Raw genomic sequence first — 22803 nt, 5'->3', positions numbered from 1 at the left:
ACTTTCCCTGAATTCTTCAGTCAGTTTATTGCACCTAAAGTTAACCAAGGTAGATCTAGTATCACAGAAATTTCACAAACTGCAAAGATGGCATCTTATGACAGTGCCAGATTTAAAGTCACTGTGCTCTTTAGTATAACCCATTGTACTGCCAATGTTTTTCTATGGAGATTTAATGGATCTGTGCTAGATTGTATGCACCTGTTAGCAGTTTGTGGCTAATAACACCTGAGCTCAATAATGAGTAGATTTGTTGACATACTTTTGGCCATATAGTGTACGGAAAAAAATGCAAGTACACTCATAGTTCCAATTAGAAGATGATCTGATCTGGCTGGTTTTGGTCCTCAATATGCCTTACTCATAGATCTAGTTCATTCAAATTACAGCCACATTTAAAAAGACCTCATTGCAATATGGTTGGTTACAAATCAAACATTAACTGTGTAGACATAGCTGAACAGGAATGCTCACCTGTAATATAACACACATGTTATTTTACTCTATTATCCCTGGTTGTTCTACCTATATATTGCCTGGAACATGATGTGCACATATATGACACATTTAGAAGTTCAGTTTACACAACCTTTAGCAAAAGAGTCACCTGTAATAGTCAATCTCAATCAGTAATACATTCTTACAATATCACAAGATCTAGATTTATTGCACCTCAAACAAGAGTTGATAGTGTTCAATTGTATCCTTAGGAATACAAAATTGGGGAATGGGTAATAAAGGGATTATCTACCTTTTTAAACAACAAAAATTCTAGTGTTTACTGTCCCTTTAATGTTACAGGGACACTATCCTCTGTACCTGTTTTTTATGTATTTTAGGCAAAGATAAAACATTACATTGTATCTTAGATGTTTTCAACGGTATATAAATTATTGGATTACATTTTAATCTATCACTTAAATGGACATTTAAAGGGACATGAAGTCAAAATTAAATCTTCATGATTCAGGTAGAACATTCGATTTTAACAGACTTTTTAAAAACAGATTATCACATTTTTAGGTATGTTAATATGAAGGTGCGTGAATGTGTGTGACGGTTTAAATATAGAGGCTGAAAAGTGTTGTTGGAGGAGTGTAGAGAGTATGTCTGATATTGTTTACTATCCAATGGCTTCTTGTTATGCCCCTATTATAATTCTCTCTGTTGCGTGATGATGTATCACGTTTATTTTATTACAGAATACTAACAAAGGATGTGACCAACTTTGATGCTCTTCAAATTCAAGCAATTCATAGTCTTACAAGAGAAGGAAATGTAGAGAAGGTAGGTGAGCTATCTAACATGTAGCTATGAGTTTCTCCTAAATGTATGGTTCTCAGGATTTATAACCAGGCAAGCTACTTACTATAACACTGTAATATTGCAGTCCATGATGGTGACCTTTGTAATGTTTTAGATTTTGCTCATAATGTAGCGTCCTTAAATCGTCCTTAAAGGGATATGAAACCCAAACATTTTCTTTTGTGATTTAGACAGAACATACCCGATGCACGTTAGATTAAATTGAGTTTGGGTGAACAAGTTTACTTTCAACTTGTAATACGAGTTCTACTTCCAATGCACACAAACACCCTCGATAAACCCCTTATTGCTTGTGCGTAACCTTTACAGCGCCACGCTAATCTGGCCCTAATTAAACTTACACTTTATGGAAATGTTACAAGGTTACTATCAAAGCGCCAACAAAAATGAGGCAGGGTCTATAACTCTAATATTAGGCTAAAAAATATATTTATTAAAATACATGTACAATCAAAATGTTATCGAATAACAAAAAACAATATTAAAAAAGGTTAATAGTATAACCCTAATAGTTCTTTTCCAAGAACTATACTAGATATGCAGATATCGTTAATTTACTTGTTAATAACAATGAGTCACAGATATAATTTAACAATTCCTAAAATCCTTAAAATTCCCTCATGGATCCATGTTTACAGTCTTAAATATTGAAATATGTTCGTGGTTGACCAATGTTAATAATATTGGTCTGATAATGTCCTGAGTATAAAACTGATAGTGTTATTTCACTCAGATATTATCTTGCTCAGATATTGCTCACATCAGAGGCTTAAAATAGTAGTTTCAACTAAGCCTCTGATGTGAGCAATATCTGAGCAAGATAATATCTGAGTGAAATAACACTATCAGTTTTATACTCAGGACATTATCAGACCAATATTATTAACATTGGTCAACCACGAATATATTTCAATATTTTAGACTGTAAACATGGATCCATGAGAGAATTTTAAGGATTTTAGGAATTGTTAAATTATATCTGTGACTCATTGTTATTAACAAGTAAATTAACGATATCTGCATATCTAGTATAGTTCTTGGAAAAGAACTATTAGGGTTATACTATTAACCTTTTTTAATATTGTTTTTTGTTATTCGATAACATTTTGATTGTACATGTATTTTAATAAATATATTTTTTAGCCTAATATTAGAGTTATAGACCCTGCCTCATTTTTGTTGGCGCTTTGATAGTAACCTTGTAATTGTATTGACCACTAGGGGTCAATTTATCTTAGCTAAGGGTCATCCCAACAGGCGCTAGGTGTTATATATATTTTTTATATTAAACTTTATGGAAATGTGTCAAGACTTGTTGGGCTTATGGTTCTTATTTGCTGCCAAAATCTATGTTAAATAAATTAAAATAAAATTTAAAGCAAAAAGAACGAATAAAGCAAAATATAAACAAGACAAACCATCATCTTTGAAATAGCGACATGAGATACTTTACAAGGACAATACAGTATTTTCCATATGTTGGGTCATGGTGTAGGTGACAAATCGTGGCCATGCCTCTGGAAAAGCCTATAGAGACACCTATTGTTCTATCCAACTAGACTACGTTATCATAACAACAGGCGTGAGAATATTTTACAATTCCTAACCTTTATAAAAACCACTTTGTGAGCATGTTTACGATGTTTAGCCCTTGTAATTTAAGGGATAGGAAAGTCAAAAATGAAACATATTTGTTATCTTGGTATCCTTTGTTGAAAAGAATATGTACATATCCTACACTACTGGGAGCTAGCTGGTGATTGATGGCAACACATTTGCCTCTTGTCATTGGCTTTCCCAATGTGTGAGCATAAAACGCAGGGGTTCCGAGGCTGCTCTTGCAGCCTATTAAATGAAGCCCAGTGTCTTCTATCTAACACTTAGCTGACCTCTCTGACTGACTCTAGCCAAGTGAGCAACATGTTTATTTAAAGGGACATGAAGCCCAACATTTTCCTTTCATGATTCATATAGATTATACATTTTAAAACAACTTTCCAATTTACTTCAGTTATCAATTTTGCTTCATTTTCCTGGTATATTTTATTTAAGATGCAGAAATGCACTTCTGTGAGCTAGCTGAACACGATTGTAAGCCAATGAAAATGGGCATACACGTTCAGCCACCAGTTATCAGCTCCAACCTAATGAGCCTATCTAGATATGCTTTTCAATAAAGGATACAAAGAGAATGAAGCAAATTAGATAATTGAAGATTGGAAAGTTTAAAAGTGTATACTCTATCCATGTCCCACGTTTATATGTTCATTTTAGCACAGAAGAAACTCTACTCTTTATTTTACAGGCTCTACATTTCGTGAAAGATTTTATCAGCTCTTTGGAAACAATAGAACCCAGAAATCCTAAACTGCACCTCCAGAAAGTCCTTGTCCTTTGTAGTGTGGTAAGATTTATTTAAATTTACATTACTATATCAGAAAAAATAATGAATGTATTGATGTTCAAATATTCTGCTACAAAATGTCTTGTTTGTAATAGCTTCCTTTACGAGTGATGTGAAACAGATCTATTGCAGTAAATTAAACATTAATAAATGAAACTGCAGTGTATTTGGTTTTAAAAATACATTTTTTTTTACTTAATGTAGTTTTTAATGTAAAATATCTCCGTTCCAATCTCTTTGTGCAACCCTGTATCGTTATTCATCTAAGAGGCACATGCCATTAAAGGGACAGTCTGCACCAGAATTTTTATTGTTTTAAAATATAGATAATCCCTTTATTACCCATTTCCCAGTTTTGCATAACCAACACAGTTATAATAATATACTTTTAACCTCTGTGATTATCTTGTATCTAAGCCTCTGCAAACTGCCCCTTTTTTCAGTTCTTTTGACAGACTTGGAGTCTAGCCAATCAGTGCCTGCTCCCAGATTAATTCTCGTGCACGAGCACAGTGTTATCTATATGAAATACGTGAACTAACACCCTCTAGAGGTGAAAAACTGTTAAAATGCAATCTGAAAGAGGTGGGCTTCAAGGTCTAAAAAATTAGCATATGAACCTCCTAGGTTAAGCTTTCAACTAAGAATACCAAGAGAACAAAGCAAAATTGGTGATAAAAGTAAATTGGAATTTTTTTTATAATTACATGCTCTATCTGAATCATGAAAGTTTATTTTGGCCTAGACTGTCCCTTTAAGTGAGTTTCAGGTGTATTTGGCTCCCATAATGCACAGCAAGTGCTGATGAGCTTTTGAGTGCTGTTACTACAATTCACTGTACATGAGGCTCAGAGCCAGGGAACTGTTTTAACACACAAAAAAAAAACAACCAAATAATGGCCATTGTATAATATAATATAACAATAATTAAACCACATAGGGCGCAGCTTTATTTATTGGGGCATGTATTGTAATCTAAAGATTTTTAACTGTTATAGCCATTTAAGTTTACAATTAACTATCCAGTGACTACAATAAAAGAAAATATCTCCCTATTGTTTATGTTATTCTATGGAGTCAATATTTAGAGAGCTGCCACTCTGTTTAGTGAATCAACCACATTAGGATAACAATTGGAAAAACATTGAATTATTTTGAAATGTTAGAAAATCTAGGCTGTGTAAAGCAAAGAGCAAGTATTTTTATGTTAATATTTTCATGATTGAGACAGAGGTGCTGATTTATCAAGGGCCGAACGGCCCCTGATGTGCCGGAAACAGCAGTTATGACCGCTGCTCCTTAACTGGTCTGCAGCCTCTGAGGCTGCGGACATCAATTCACCCGATCCTAGAAGATCGGGCTGATTGACACCCCCTGTTAGCAACCGATTGGCCGCGAATCTGCAGGGGGCGGCTTTTCACAAGCTGTTAACAAGAACTGCTTGTGCAGTGATTCAGCGATGTCAGGTGGATATGATACTCTACAGTGGATCATGTCCGCCAGACAATGATAATTCGGCCCCAGAGCATACAATTAACAAAAAAAATTACTTCCATTATCAAATTTATATATGTCTCTCTGTATCATTTGTTAAACGTTTGTTTCTTTCCATGACAGCATACTTAGGTAGGTAGTGGAATGTTCACATATTGAGTACTAGAAGGCACCAGTGTTTGAAACAATGTTTGTATTAATGTTGTAAGCCAGCATTGCAGATCTTGAGCAAGAAACAGCCAGTGATTGGCGACTGCAGCATTTGATTGGCTCACTGGCTGTGTTCCGTTTGGTAGCTGCAATACTTACGGCTCTTGAGCAGGACTTTCTCTTTGCGTATAAACTCTTTGTGGGGGTTATCAATAACACAAACATTACATGCTCTAACAGTTTAGAGCAGGAGTAGGCAAACTACAGCCTGGGAGCCAAATCACCACCTGTACGGCCCACGAGCTAACGATGTTAAAAATGCTTCAAAATGATATGAAATTCAATTTCAATGTCCGTAAGAAAGTTTTTTGGAACATAGTCTGTCCTATTAATCTATGTATTACTTAATCTACATTAATACACACCGCAGAGTCTTACACCAAATCCAATAAGCAAAAAAAGAAACAGCAGCAGCAATTCAAAAGGTCCAATTTAGTTTATTGCATCTTGAAGATATACAGTGCACAACGTTTCAGATCACTATCATTAATTATGTCTGAGACATGACACGTCTAAAGTAAATTGGACTTTTTGAAGTGCCGCTGCTTGTTTTTGTATTACAAAAGCAGAGCTGAGTAGTTGTGACAGAGAGACCGTGGCGCTCTCATTGCTTTGCACTACTGCTTGGTGCACTACAATATACGTCAACATAATATTCCCAAAGGAAAGCAAAATTAGAACATTCAAAATTAAATCTTATCGCAGCATGATTTCTTCACAGAAATAAATAATGAGTCTTAAACTAAAGTGACTCATTTGTTTTTCCTTTTAATTTGAATTTAATTAAAAAAAAATGTATGGAAATTCATTTTGTCACGTTATAGAAGTATCTACATAATATCCTCACTTTTATCACTTGGCCTGTCAGGTCCTTTATAGAAAACATTTGCCAACCCCTGATTTAGAGCATGCATTTTTTTTTAAATTAGAACGTCCCTTTAAACCTTTTTTTCCCACTGTGAAGTAAAACCTGTTAAATTGAAACTAATAAAGCAATATGAGGTAATGGGTACTTCCTACAAATTCTTATTGGCAGATGTATAAATGTTCTTTATGCCTATCAGCCAATAAGCATTACTTAGAATTACACAGCTGATATTGCTGTATTACTTTTAGTTTAAATCTAACCCACTTTTACTTAACATTGCTTAAGGCAGAAACTAAATTTTAATGTATTTTATGCTGCTCATTTATGTGGTCGATTGAACATAGAGTACAATGCCTCTTTAACTCTTTGATGATAATCACACATTGTAGGGAAGAGGGTAAAATACTGCAAGTAATTTTTTCACTTTATTTATGTTAAAGTGAAGAATAACTGTAGATATGGTTATATAGCAAATATCAAGAAAACATGATGGTAATTATAATTTTTGTCATTTTCTTTTCAGTGTGGGCACAACCGAGAAGTTTTAGATTGTGTTTTTCAGCTGATGGAGCGTTCATTTAGGATGGCTCCTACACATGTAGAATTTGCCACTGAATTTGGCTATCAGAATCTTCTTCGTGGAAATGTTACAGAAGCTGCCAGATGGTATTTAGCAGCCATGAAGCTGGATGAAAGTTGCATAGAAGCACTAACTGGTAAATGTACAGATTATAATGTTAAATACGACATTAGAGAGTCCTGTACGTAGGGTTGCCACGTTAGCCATGTTTTCTTGGACAGTTATGAGTTATACATGCTGCAGGGTGTGCAGGGAGGAAAATGCACTGTGTATCTGGACAGCCAATAGTGCTGCTGGACAACACTATACATGTTCCTCCCTGCACACCCTGAAGCATGTGTAACTCATAACTGTCCAGGAAAACATGGCTCACCCTATCACACATGATTCCCCAAAAAAAACATTACAACTAAAAACTATAGTTAACTAGTGCTTTCAGTATTGTATGAAAAAAATGCTTTTCTCAATCTGACAGAGATAAAGAATTGTAAATTATTATAGATTATTCTTAAAGGGGCATATAGTTTACTATTTTTTTACGATATATTTCTGTTTGTAAAAATGCCTCTTGTTTAATTAGCACTGGTCGAACATTTCACGTGTGGAAAAATATAGTTGTGTTTGGATAAATAAATATTAAAGTGCAAGAAGAAAATACTCTGTGTGGGAGCATTTTGTTATTTCACTATCGACTGCGTATAACAGTGTTTAACCTCTGCAAAAGGATTTAAACACATAGTTCAGAGCAGCAATGCACTACTGGGGGCTAATGGAGCACATCCAGTGAGCCATTGGCGAGAGGCGTGTGTGTAGCCACCAATCACCAAATGGTGCCCAATTTGATAATAGAAGTAAATTGAAAAGTCTTGTAAAATTGCAAAACAGTAGGCAGTACTATCTCTGAATGCTATTAAATAATAAGGTTAGTACAAATTACATACATTTCTGTATTTCTCTCACTGAATCACTCTAATATGTATTCCAGGTACTATATGGTGCCAGACATTACAGGGTCACCTAGAAGAGGCAAATCAACAGCTTGATTTCTTACATGAAGTTGAGCAATCAGTAGGGAGGTCAAAGGTTGGTATACAACATGATGCACTCTCTTCTATTGTGTCATTTATTGAGTTACTAATACCCTAACTAGTCACACCAATTCTATAGCTGGAGAGATGTGAGAGTTGTCCCGGTGTTATGCTCTAGCTGTTTTGCTATTAATAATGGCATGCGTAGGATCTAGCCCATAGTGTGCTCAATCTGTGATTCCACAATTCCAAAATCATTTTAAATGATGGTTACCCATAATGCTTTTTTCTCAATTTGAATCAAATCTTTTACAAACCATTGTTTAATGGATGAGTTAAACAAACCATCCACATATCATCAGTATGATCGTGTTTATTTTGACTTATTCCATGAGTAAAGGGAAACGACAACATGCCATTTAACTTTCGATGGGGAAAAGAGCCTCATTTGATTTCCTGATAGGAAAATGTGGTCACCAGGCTTTTGTCATTTGAAATTCCTATTTTAATAGACATATATAGTCGATATTCTTAAAGGGACAGTCTAGGCCAAAATAAACTTTCATGATTCAGATAGACCATGTAATTTTAAACAATTTTCCAATTTACTTTTATCACCAATTTTGCTTTGTTCTCTTGGTATTCTTAGTTGAAAGCTTAACCTAGAAGGTTCATATGCTAATTTCTTAGACCTTGAAGCCCACCTCTTTCAGATTGTATTTTAACAGTTTTTCACCACTAGAGGGTGTTAGTTCACGTATTTCATATAGATAACACTGTGCTCATGCACGAGAAGTTATCTGGGAGCAGGCACTGATTGGCTAGACTGCAAGTCTGTCAAAAGAACTGAAAAAGGGGCAGTTTGCAGAGGCTTAGATACAAGATAATCACAGAGGTTAAAAGTATATTATTATAACTGTGTTGGTTATGCAAAACTGGGAAATGGGTAATAAAGGGATTATCTATCTTTTAAAACAATAAAAATTCTGGTGTAGACTGTCCCTTTAACCACTGGAATACAATCATTACCAAGTTACTAATAAATTTAAATGTCCAAATAACAACAGAATTATATCAACAGTTTTAAGTAAAGGTCTTGATCAGACACAAATACAGCACTAAATCCACATTCCATCAAAGTGTAAGAGCTATTGAAAGTAAAAGAGGTCCTTTGCTGTGACTCAAAGCTTGTAACTGTCATGGATCCAATAGCTTACCAGAGCACGGTAGTGGCTGCGCCAAGTGTAGGATCAAGGCTGATATTAGAGTCTGGGGGTGCGCTAAACTTACGGCTGGGCTAAGAGGTGTCTGGTTAGCACTGCTGCAGGCTTTGCTAAATGTGTCTCCATGTTGAAGATGGATCCAAGAAGGTGCTCTAAGTTGAACGCACAGGATCTAGAGACCTTCCCTGTTAATAATACCTGTGTTCCCTGACCTGGCTGTTAGATGTGACCCTGCAGATGTTTTAGAGGCAAGACCTATGGGAAGAAATGTTAAAAGGCCAAAGCTGCTATTAGAGTCTAGGGGCACGCTAAACTTATAGCTCTTCAAACTCTAGGTATAGAGCTCCCCTGAACCCTAAAGCAGATATGATCCTACACATGATAGCACCTTTATAATCTTTAGTATTTTTGGGATATCTCCAATATTCTGTTTTTAAAACATGTGTATAGTAATCATTCTATGGTTTAAATAACATGCTGATCAGCAACTTGAGCTACAGCCCTACCAGTTTGTCACTTAACTTTCTAATGTGTAAGCTTGAATGACTCTTGTATATTCCTATGGAGTATACAACTTCGGATGAGTATCAAAATTGCTCTTCATAGTGTCGTATTGAGAGCGCACGTCAGTTGACAAATATGGTGACTGTAGTATATTTTCCTACTAGATAAACTGTATTTGAAATCTGTATTAAATAGATGAAGTAACCGATACATTTAATCTAAAAAGAGGCTGCTTCTTGGATGGTAACTAGCCATAGAACAAGCTATTATGCTATTGTTTGTTCCCAGGTTGAGCACTTCTCTCTTTTTATTTAGATAAATGAATCTAGTCTGTGTAGTTGCAAGGGTTTACTGATAAATAAAAAGGAGGGGCTGTTCCATCACTCACAGTTATATCACCAAGAGAGGGTCCTTACTACTCAGATCCCTTGGTCTTACAGACTACAGGACACAGGATATGTTCATCTCCTCATTAATCTCTGCAGCCACAGTCAGTCTTTCTCCTCGAGCAGTTTCTTTACCACTTCCCCAGTGTAACTGCTTTATTGCAACTATCCGAGTTCCATACTTGACTTGTTAGTTCCTGACATCATAGCCATCTTTTGGAGCACCTATCATTTTAAAGCAATTCTAGAGATTTTTCAGTTTGATCTAATGTTCAAAAAATTAGAGCAGAAAACAAATTCTTAAACAGGTCTACTCAGTTTTCTCAGATGGAACAATCTGGCTGGTGATTTACAACTGAAATGGTAGCAAGTTTACTGAGCTTTTGTTAAAGAAGATGGACCAACCTATCAGGATGTCCACGTGTCCATTTACTGTACTATTTGCATAAATAAAATACAGTACTTAAAGTGACAGTGTGCTGTAAAATTTTCTTCCCTTTAATACCTTTGCAATTATTCATTTTACCTACTGATAGTATTAAATTGTTTAAAAATAAGTCATTTACCATTTTTTTTTTTATATTAAAAAAAAAATATCTTTTTCTTGTTGAATTATCCACCTATGCTAAAAAAATAAATACTGCATTATTGGCTACAGAATATCTATGCGAGTAAAGGTATCAGAATAGATTTAACCTCCCACTGGGGGGTGAGAGAGAGAGAAAGAACCCAGCCCTTTTTAATGGGTTTCCAAAATCAGTTTTAAGTACAATTAAAATAATATGAAACCCAAAACTTGTGTTTCATGATTCAGATAGAGCATGCAATTTTAAACAACTTTTGAATGTGCTTCTAATATCAAATTTTCTTTGTTCTCTTGGTATCTTTTGTTGTAAGGCAGGGACGTAGGCTTAGCAGCCAGCCCATATCTAGAGCACCAAATGACAAAAGTTTTGCAAGAACGTTATCCCTTTGCAAGAGCAGTAGAGGGCAGCACTATTTCCTGTCATGTAGTGCTCCACATGCTTAAAGGACAAGTCAATACAGTAGATTTGCATAATCATCAAATGAACTTCAAATGAGTAGTAGATTTTTTTTCTGACAATTTTAAAAGTTATGTCTTTTTCCACTCCCCCTGTACCATGTGACAGCCACCAGCCAATCACAAATGCATACACGTACCATGTGACAGCAATCAGCCATTCACAAATGCATACACGCTTATTCTTGCACGTGCTCAGTAAAATTTTAAATTTAAAAAGACTGCACATTTTGTTAATGGAAGTAAATTGGAAAGTTGTTTAAAATTGTATGCTCTATCTGAATAATGAAAGTTTAATTTTTATTGAGTGTCCCTTTAACTAGGTATTTTATTCAACACAGAATATCATGGCAACAAAGCAAATTTGATAATAAAAGTAAATTGTAAACTTTTTGAAAATAGAATCACAAAATGGAATTTGTGTGTTTCATGTCCCTTTAACTCTTTATCTGCTGCATGCCTGAGTACATTGTCCCTTTTAAGTCTTCAAAAAATGACATTTTACTCAAGAACTTTCCATCATTCAGATGAAAGAATTCCATTTCCACCTCTTTTTGCCTGAATATACATTTTGTTTACTTCCTACTAATGCTCATTGGCTAAAAGGTGCAATGACCATTTGTATCTATCATCCAATACACATTATTAGGTAGCAGCCTTTTGTACTTTACTTAACTTCACAATTCTAGGCAAAAAACCCCAAAACAACATGTTCAAATAATGTTCTTTAATAGTGATGATAGAAAAATGATAGAAAAATACCCTTTAAGTTTAATAAATATCTGCACAGTGAGCTTGAACTGTATGTGTCGTGTTGCTTCTTTTCAGGAGATGTGCTACGCTGAGGCAATTCTGGCTTCGAAGAGTGACAAAGGACAAGTTGTTGTAACAAATCTCTTGAAAGAGGCTGTGGGAATGCACTTCGCAGTAATGGATGGGCTGCCTCTTGGCGTGGAATACTTTGAAAAGCTGAGTCCCAACTTCCTTATTAATATTGTGAAAGAATATCTAGCGTTTTGTCCAAAACAGGTAATGGGTCATCTGCAGCTGTTTCCATTATCTTATAAGTGAGTACATCATTTTATAATTAAAATTCACTACAGCTCTACAGGGAACTGAAATGCACTCATATAATGCCATTAAATAACCCGTTAATACAGTAGATTTGCATAATCAACAAGTGCATGATAGAAAGACAATGTAATAGCACTTAGTCTGAACTTCAAATGAGTAGTAGATATTTTTTTCTGACAAATTTCAAAGTTATGTCTATTTGCACTCCCCCTGTATCATGTGACAGCCATCAGCCAATCACACATCCATATACATATATTCTGTGAATTTTTGCACATGCTTAGTAGGCGCTGGTGACTCAGAAATTGTAAATATAAAAAGACTGCACATTTTGTTAATGGAAGTAAATTAAAAAGCTGTTTAAAATTGCTGCTTTATCTGAATCATTAAAGTTAAATTTTGACTTGATTGTCCCTTTAACTATGTCAAAATTAAACTTCATCATTCAAATAAAGCATGTAATTTAAACAACTTTCCAATTTTCTTCTAATATCGATTTATGCTTAGTCTTTTTATATGCACACTTTATGCCCACTTTCTGAGGCATCAGATCGTACTATGCATGTGCAAGCATTCACAGTGTGTATGTATGTCATTCTGTAATTGGCAGATGGATGTCACATGATACAGTGGGCAGGGAAATTGAATCAATCTTTGAAATTTTTCAGAATAAAAATCTACTAATACAGTAAATTAAAATTCACAGTAAGTGCTATTGCATCGCTTTGTATTGTGCATTTGTAGATTATGCAGTTCTACTGTATTTAATGATAGGTGAAATGAACTTCTATAATGGTCTATATTCACTACAGTGGTAGAGAGAGGTGAGGTGCACTCACATAAATCCTAAATTCACTATAGTGAAAGAGGAGAGATGCACTCATATAATGATCTGTATTCCGTTCCGTTCTAGAGAGAGGTGAGACAGTCATATTATGGTCTATATGCACTACAGTTGGGGAAAGATGCATTGATCTAAGCCAGCGGTCGCCAACCGGTGGTCTGTGGACCACTGGTGGTCCGCGTAAAGATGTTGGTGGTCAGTGACACCATCAAGCAGGAATTAATCTCCTCTGATGGTGTCACGCCCAAACTCCCTACAGTGCCTGGTTGGACATCAGTGAAAACTGACGGAGGAGGAGTTAAATTTCAATTTCCCTACACACGTTGGGTAGTACTGCTAATTTTGCGTGGCTAGATTGTATTTTTAACTCCTCCCGCCCGGCGCGCTGTTTAGAGGAAGATGCTTCCATTCTAAAGCCAGCAGAGGTTGGTATAGTCTTGGCTTGAAATAGTGGAATTAAAGTATATAAAAAAAGAATAGCTTAAAAAAAAATTCTCTCATATTTAATTTATTTTCTTCATTTTACCTGTCTCTTTGTAGTAGTTTTCCTAATTCCTTCAGATGGATTTACATCACTGTTTGTCTTCCTCCCCTCCATCTTCTTTTTTATTATATATTAGTTACCGGTATTTTTCATTCTAATAATTTTCCCGGGCACAAAGCCATTCCACCTGAATTCCAGTAATTGCCATCCAGCAGATTAGCAATGTCCCACCAGTATTATAGTAATTGCCAGTAACATCAGTTGTGGTTAGTTCACATCCATATTGAGAGCTTTCTGATATTAATTTATGATTCCAATGTCTGTTTTGAATAATTCCTAACTGAGGAGGTAACTTGGAAGTCTTGTGGTCCTTTTAAACCTAATTCTTTTTTTCCCACTTTCTGCCTCTCTGTTTCCAGCTCAAAAGTTGGCACTCACCCTTCATCTGTCATTTGGAAGTATTCTCTCAGTTTTGTCATTCGTTTAGTTAGATCCAAAAAATAATTCTTAAAAATGTGTAAATATGTACATAATGTAAACTTAGCTACAGCTATACTAGTTATGTACAGTATATGTGTGTGTATAATATATATATATATATATATATATATATATATATATATATATATATATATATATATATATATATATATATATATACACATATACACATTATAGAGGTTTATAAAAATTTTAAAAACTTCATGTTAATGGTCCACGGGATTCAAAATTGTGAGTTTAGTGGTCCCTGAGGTCCGAAAGGTTGGCGAACCCTGATCTAAGCAACCAAAATGATTATGATTAACTGCGTCGCTGCTGGGAATTTCAGAGGAAAACTTACCCAAAATACTGTATAGTTTTTACACTCTGTTTAAACAGAAATAGAGCCTTTGTTTTTTTTATTAACTTATGAAAACTATAAAAAGTACACAACCCAAGGTATTGATCTAGGCCCATTTTGGTATATTTGATGCCACTATTTGGCAGCCAAATGTGATCATATAAAAAAATGTATTAACTTTTTTGCAAACTTTGGGTTTCTCAATAAAATTATTTACACACAACTAATGCAGTAATAAGACAAATGGTTATAAAAGCTTCTATGGGGTCCCCTTTGTTCAGAAACAGCAGACATACATGGCTATTGTTTGTTTTTTGGCAATTAGAAGACTGCTAATTGCAGCTGAGTATCAAACTTCTTAAATTCCCGGCAGTAAAGTGTTAATCAGGTAGCTTGTAAGGTTAATATTAGTTCTAGTGTAGGGATTACCCTACCACCCACCCCCTGATCCCTGTATGATCCCTCTCAAACGGCTCTTTTCCCTCCTCGCCCCCACTATCTTAGGTACTGGCTGCAATTTGCAGTTTAGGGATATTTATTTATTTTTTGTAGTGTAGGAAACCCTCTTCAATCACCCACCTCCCTGATCTCCCCCCCAAACAGCTCTCTAACCCTCACCCCTCCCACTACTTTCCACCATCTTTGTTACTGGCTGACTTTTTCATTAGGTTGTGAATTTCATAGCTGTGTTACATCAGTGGAGGTATGCAAAGTGGCTCACACAGTTTTTCAACAAGTTTCCAAATTCATGGCCATTGGTGTGAGTTGAAAATTCATAGGATACCTTGTTATCTCGTGTTTGGAGTTAACATTGGAGTTAACATTGTGCAATGTTAATACTCTCATTGGAAATCTAATCCACAGTTAATTTGTGTATGTTTTTTTTTCCTATTTCTAACTCAGCCAACTTAATCTTTTGAAAACCCATGTTGAACTATACAGAATGGCATATATTAGCTGTATACATAGTTTTTTTTTTGTGTGTGCTTGCTCAGTACTATGTACACATTAATATACACAACAGCTTCCTGGTTTAATAAAAAGGTAAAAACCATAGTGCAAGTCTTACTTTTAAAGTACCATAAAACGTTGAAATCTGTGCATATCCTAATTAAGTAAAACATAGTTTGCATAAAAAATTGTTCAGAAATTGCTGACAAGTATTTAAAAATATTTTTCAAAAATAAGCAAAATTAGTTACATAGCCATTCTGTCTGGAGGAGTCTGATCCACCGCCCCTTATCAGTGTTTAGCATTAGAAACACAGGCATTGTATTTCAACTGAGTTTACAGCAGCTAATTTGCTTCTAGGCATGCTCCAGCAGATAATGAGTGTTAATGTATTGCATTCTACCAAAGCAAAGGTGGATATAGATACAGCCATTTTAAATTTGCAGGTAAAGTAAGTAAAGTACATATTATTATATTTTGTCTCTATCCCAACTTGTTTTATGTCCCTTTAAACTATGAAACTATTATACTAAATACTAAAATATGATATTCAGAATGTTCATTATGATTTGAATTAAAGGGGCATTCTAGTTTACATATAAAAAAAAACTGTATTTAATAAGAGGATTTAATTTTTAAACAAGTTATTTTCTTGTAGTATGTGTTTAATGTTGGGGTTAATCTGTTGCAATATCCAGACAAGAAAAGGCTGTTTAAGCTGAATGTTTTTTCACTGGAGAGGCAGTTGCTACATCTAGAAGAAGCTCAAATTAAGATTTAAAAGTGTGTAAAATGTCTCTAGCAGTCAAAACCAAAATGAGTAGACACCATGTTCATTGCTATGTGTAGGGCAGGTTTTATGGTAGTAGATAGTTCTGTAGGGCAAAGCCTAGAAATAGAGCAGTTTAGTAGAAAACTAATGACTAGCAAAGAATATTGAAGGGTGACAAAGATTGGTAACCCCTCAGCAAAACTCTCATACAACCACTCGCGATCTCTACCACTGATATTATAGAAAATAGATTTTAATGCCAGATAATAACCAGAAGACCCGACAATTCCGCTCATGTTTCATTCTGAAGTGTATAATTCAGTTTTAGAATAGCCATATCCCTGTCATTCTTGACTTTCTTATATGTATCCTTACCATTTCTATTATCTCGTCCATGTATCAGCTACCCTTTATGTAAAGATGTACTCCTGCAAATTATACCTGAACACACTACCCTAGATATTGACCCCTTGTTTATTGTTGCTCTTTGCAATGTCTATTTCTGTTAACGTTATTTTATAAGAGACCAGTATAAAATACAACATATTTTTTCAATTAAGGGCAAGTTCAAATACAAACTTACACTTGTTACTAATGAATTCTAACATAATTTAAGGTATTTTTCTTTTGTAGCCCAAGGCCCCAGGTCAGCAGGTGCCACCATTGCTGCATCAGATTGCGGCTATTTTATCTCCCATCATCGCTGTAGCTCCGGCTTTAACAGAACCTCTTTTTTACATGGCTAAAACCAAATACTTAGCAGGTAAGTGAGCATTACTATCTCAGTATTATAGTCTTGTTTACTTTGTCTTGCTGGAACACCATCATTTCTTCATTGATAAGAGTCTTAAAGGGACACAACTTCAATTTTGTTTTTCCTTGATTCAGATAGAACATACAATAAAAAAAAAAGTATTTGTTTATAGAAAGATAGGATATTTCTAATCGATATCCCTAGGGGGCACACAAGCCGTGTGATAATAATAATAATGTTTGTAATAATATAGTTATTTCCCCCGTCGTGGCCAGTGCTATCAACAGGGCTATATAATAATAATATAGATATTGACGAAACATAGATATTGACAGCAGATAAGAGCCATAGGCCCAGCAAGTCTGCCCGATTATGGTGAATAAATGGTGAATAAATATGCAAAGATACAATATGAATGATATAATACTATTGACAAACCACCTAATAACTAAATATAGTCCTTTTAAAAAACTTGTAGTCCAAATTAATGTGGCAAAAAAGTTCAGGTGTAACAAAGGCAGCTACACTTCGACCACAATTGTAGAAGTCAGTCTAAGAAGAAGAAAAACAATGGGCGCCTCATAGTGTAACCATGCTATAAACAACAATCAGTATGCTGGTAAGAATTGCACTCACAATTTGGTGTTGCACCTAATGCAAAATGCTGCTGGCAGAACAGGCTGACACCCGCAGTGGTCAGCTCACTGATATCATACGGTCACAGCTCCTACCGGGGGTCTCAACCTCCTCTGTCTGGTCTGTGGGCCAAGGTGTGTATACAGCTTCCACTGGAACAGGTCGGATGGCAAAATGTAACCGGAACTCTACAAAGCCATATAGGGGCTCGCCGGAAACAGAAGTTATAAAGCAGCGGTCTAAAGACCGCTGCTCCATAAATTGCCCGCCTGCTCTGAGGCCGCGGACAGAAATCAACCCGATCGAATACGATCGGGTTGATTGACATCCCCTGCTTGGCCGCAAATCTGCAGGGGGCGGCATTGCACCAGAAGTTCACAAGAACTGCTGGTGCAATGATAAATGCCGACAGCGTATGCTGTCGGCATTTATCGATGTGCGGCGGACATGATACGCTACTTCGTATCATGTTGGCTCGCATATTGATAAATATGCCTCATAGGATCAAAATAACGTTCTGTTTGTGTATCAACAGGATGGGATAAACATGTATCCAATACACGGTTAAGATTAAAATCCTTTAATGCAACACGTTTCTTGGCCACACACGGACCATTTCCTCAGGCAATAAATGATTAAAAACAAAGAGCTCTTTTTAACACACATCATTACGTTGCATCCGGATGTACTCAATACAAACTGAGCAATTACAAAAAAGTAACAATGTATTACATGTGTGCATATATAATGTAATGTGTTAACATTGAACAAGCAAACATTTAAATTACTAAAAACACAATAAAATACATACAAAAACATGACTATTATACAAGAGTACAAAAATACCAAAACCTTTAAAAATAATCAATGTTAAAATAATATTGGGATAATTGACGGGGTGTAAGAGTGAGTGCCAGTATTGATTTATAGACATGAAACTATCTGTGTACTGGGACAGCGGAATGTGGATAATGTGTCCCAGTACACAGATTGTCATTTTATTAGCAATATCTGAATTGTTTAGCTGTTGAGGGACATACCCACTGAAAGGCATCTTATCTCCATTTGCCAATTTGGGACAGACATAAATGAGCAAATGCACTGATCAAGCAATCACTGTGTAGAATGAAGTAGGGTCAGTAATCGGAACAGATTTTCTGAGTTAAATTATAACTTTGTTGCTGAAACTTATTGAGATGATTAGCCCTTTAATTAATAATGGTATATACGGATAAACTGTATTTTATAATTACACTAGAGTTTGTGAGAATTGTTTTAATTACAATTTTTTCATTCTAATTATAATTTCTTGTGCGACTGTGCCCCCCTGCTCTTGCGTAACAATTTGTGTAAGAAGAGCTTGTCAATTATCATCACCGTCTTAAGAAAGCAGCTATTTAACTTACGTTTAATGCCCATTCACGTGAGCCTGCAATGCTCAGGTTTCAAAGCTGCACACACAGTTTCATAAGCGGAGCCCATAATGTGCGTATCATAATTATAAAAATTGATTATGTTTTACATGATTTTAGAAGTTGAATTTATACAATGTTACAAAAGAAACTGTCTACTTTTAAAAACAAAATTTACATAGTGCAAAGTTTATAAAACACATTATTGTAAACCAGTAACCTTGTGACCACTGTCTTCTGCTGGATATATCCCATAATAAAATCTTGTTCCCAACAATGAAATATTTTAATAACGAACTTAAAGCGACATCAAAACCAATTTTTTTTCTTTTATTGTTCAGATACGGCTAGATTTAGAGTTTTGTCGGTAACGACCCGCGTAGCTAACGCTGGCTTTTTTCTGGCCGCACCTTTAAAATAACTCTGGTATTGAGAGTCCACAGAATGGCTGCGTTAGGCTCCAAAAAAGGAGCGTAGAGCATATTTAACGCCACTGCAACTCTCAATCCCAGAGTTGCTTACGGAAGCGGCCAGCCTCAAAAACGTGCTCGTGCACGATTCCCCCATAGGAAACAATGGGGCTGTTTGAGCTAAAAAAAAAACTAACACCTGCAAAAAAGCCGCGTTCAGCTCCTAACGCAGCCCCATTGTTTGCTATGGGGAAACACTTCCTACGTCTGCACCTAACATTCTAACATGTCCCCCGAGTCTAAACACCCCTAACCTTACACTTATTAACCCCTATTCTGCCGCCCCCGCTATTGCTGACCCCTGCATATTATTATTAACCCCTAATCTGCCGCTCCGTAAACCGCCGCTACTTACATTATCCTTATGTACCCCTAATCTGCTGTCCCTAACACCGCCGACCCCTATATTATATTTATTAACCCCTAATCTGCCGCCCACAACGTCGCCTCCACCTGCCTACACTTATTAACCCCTAATCTGCCGACCGGACCGCACCGCTATTATAATAAAGTTATTAACCTCTAATCTGCCTCACTAACCCTATAATAAATAGTATTAACCCCTAATCTGCCCTCCCTAACATCCCTGACACCTAACTTCAAACATTAACCCCTAATCTGCCGACTGGAGCTCACCACTATTCTAATAAATGTATTAACCCCTAAAGCTAAGTCTAACCCTAACACTAACACCCCCCCTAAGTTAAATATAATTTAAATCTAACGAAATTAATTAACTCTTATTAAATAAATTATTCCTATTTAAAGCTAAATACTTACCTGTAAAATAAATCCTAATATAGCTACAATATAAATTAGTAACTTTGTATTTATTTTAACCAGGTACAATAGCTATTAAATAGTTAAGAACTATTTAATAGCTAAAATAGTTAAAATAATTACAAAATTACCTGTAAAATAAATCCTAACCTAAGTTACAATTAAACCTAACACTACACTATCAATAAATTAATTAAATACAATACCTACAAATAACTACAATGAAATAAACTAACTAAAGTACAAAAAATAAAATAGAACTAAGTTACAAAAAATAAAAAAATATTTACAAACATCAGAAAAATATTACAACAATTTTAAACTAATTACACCTACTCTAAGCCCCCTAATAAAATAACAAAGACCCCCAAAATAAAAAAAATGCCCTACCCTATTCTAAATTACAAAAGTTCAAAGCTCTTTTACCTTACCAGCCCTGAACAGGGCCCTTTGCGGGGCATGCCCCAAAGAATTCAGCTCTTTTGCCTGTAAAAAAAAACATACACTACCCCCCCCAACATTACAACCCTCCACCCACATACCCCTAATCTAACCCAAACCCCCCTTAAATAAACCTAACACTAAGCCCCTGAAGATCTTCCTACCTTATCTTCACCTCACCGGGTATCACCGATCGGTCCTGGCTCCAAAATCTTCATCTAAGCCCAAGCGGGGGCTAGACATCCATCATCCGACGGCTGAAGAAGTCCAGAAGAGGCTCCAAAGTCTTCATCCTATCCGGGAAAAAGAGTAGATCCGGACTGGCAACCATCATCTTCCAAGCGGCATCTTCTATCTTCATCCGATGAGGACCGGCTCCATCTTGAAGACCTCCACCGCGGACCCATCTTCTTCCGACGACGACTTCCCGACGAATGACGGTTCCTTTAAGGGCCGTCATCCAAGATGGCGTCCCTCGAATTCCGATTGGCTGATAGGATTCTATCAGCCAATCGGAATTAAGGTAGGAAAAATCTGATTGGCTGATGGAATCAGCCAATCAGAATCAAGTTCAATCCGATTGGCTGATTCAATCAGCCAATCAGATTGAGCTCGCATTCTATTGGCTGTTCCGATCAGCCAATAGAATGCGAGCTCAATCTGATTGGCTGATTGAATCAGCCAATCGGATTGAACTTGATTCTGATTGGCTGATTCCATCAGCCAATCAGATTTTTCCTACCTTAATTCCGATTGGCTGATAGAATCCTATCAGCCAATCGGAATTCGAGGGACGCCATCTTGGATGACGTCCCTTAAAGGAACCGTCATTCGTCGGGAAGTCGTCGTCGGACGAAGATGGGTCCGCGGTGGAGGTCTTCAAGATGGAGCCGGTCCTCATCGGATGAAGATAGAAGATGCCGCTTGGAAGATGATGGTTGCCGGTCCGGATCTACTCTTCTTCCCGGATAGGATGAAGACTTTGGAGCCTCTTCTGGACTTCTTCAGCCGTCGGATGATGGATGTCTAGCCCCCGCTTGGGCTTAGATGAAGATTTTGGAGCCAGGACCGATCGGTGATACCCGGTGAGGTGAAGATAAGGTAGGAAGATCTTCAGGGGCTTAGTGTTAGGTTTATTTAAGGGGGGTTTGGGTTAGATTAGGGGTATGTGGGTGGTGGGTTGTAATGTTGGGGGGGGTAGTGTATGGTTTTTTTTACAGGCAAAAGAGCTGAATTCTTTGGGGCATGCCCCGCAAAGGGCCCTGTTCAGGGCTGGTAAGGTAAAAGAGCTTTGAACTTTTGTAATTTAGAATAGGGTAGGGCATTTTTTTATTTTGGGGGTCTTTGTTATTTTATTAGGGGGCTTAGAGTAGGTGTAATTAGTTTAAAATTGTTGTAATATTTTTCTGATGTTTGTAAATATTTTTTTATTTTTTGTAACTTAGTTCTTTTTTATTTTTTGTACTTTAGTTAGTTTATTTCATTGTATTTATTTGTAGATATTGTATTTAATTAATGTATTGATAGTGTAGTGTTAGGTTTAATTGTAGGTAATTGTAGGTATTTTATTTAATTAATTTATTGATAGTGTAGTGTTAGGTTTAATTGTAACTTAGGTTAGGATTTATTTTACAGGTAATTTTGTAATTATTTTAACTATTTTAGCTATTGTACCTGGTTAAAATAAATACAAAGTTGCCTGTAAAATAAATATAAATCCTAAAATAGCTATAATATAATTATAATTTATATTGTAGCTATATTAGGGTTTATTTTACAGGTAAGTATTTAGCTTTAAATAGGAATAATTTATTTAATAAGAGTTAATTTATTTCGTTAGATTTAAATTATATTTAACTTAGGGGGGTGTTAGTGTTAGGGTTAGACTTAGCTTTAGGGGTTAATAAATTTATTAGAATAGCGGTGAGCTCCGGTCAGCAGATTAGGGGTTAATGTTTGAAGTTAGGTGTCGGCGATGTTAGGGAGGGCAGATTAGGGGTTAATACTATTTATTATAGGGTTAGTGAGGCGGATTAGGGGTTAATAACTTTATTATAATAGCGGTGCGGTCCGGTCGGCAGATTAGGGGTTAATAAGTGTAGGCAGGTGGAGGCGACGTTGTGGGGGGCAGATTAGGGGTTAATAAATATAATATAGGGGTCGGTGGTGTTAGGGGCAGCAGATTAGGGGTACATAGCTATAATGTAGCTGGCGGCGGCGTGCGGACGGCAGATTAGGGGTTAATAAGTGTAGGTAGCTGGCGGCGACGTTGTGGGGGG

General features: G+C 36.0%; 1 protein-coding gene across 1 annotated transcript in view; it reads left to right on the top strand.

Annotated features, from left to right (window-relative positions):
- Positions 1–22803, top strand: part of TTC21A (tetratricopeptide repeat domain 21A) — a 161512-nt gene that overhangs the window by 22897 nt on the left and 115812 nt on the right. Inside the window, exons 7-12 of the mRNA XM_053713784.1 lie at positions 1203–1287; positions 3632–3730; positions 6826–7018; positions 7868–7965; positions 11894–12094; positions 16665–16794. Coding sequence (XP_053569759.1) covers positions 1203–1287; positions 3632–3730; positions 6826–7018; positions 7868–7965; positions 11894–12094; positions 16665–16794 — 806 coding nt within the window. The remainder of the gene's footprint in view (positions 1–1202; positions 1288–3631; positions 3731–6825; positions 7019–7867; positions 7966–11893; positions 12095–16664; positions 16795–22803) is intronic.

The sequence above is a fragment of the Bombina bombina genome, chromosome 5 (genome assembly GCF_027579735.1).
Source record: "Bombina bombina isolate aBomBom1 chromosome 5, aBomBom1.pri, whole genome shotgun sequence".
Taxonomy (NCBI): domain Eukaryota; kingdom Metazoa; phylum Chordata; class Amphibia; order Anura; family Bombinatoridae; genus Bombina; species Bombina bombina.
Note: the sequence above shows the minus strand (reverse complement) of the source record. Positions and strands in the feature narration are given on the sequence as shown.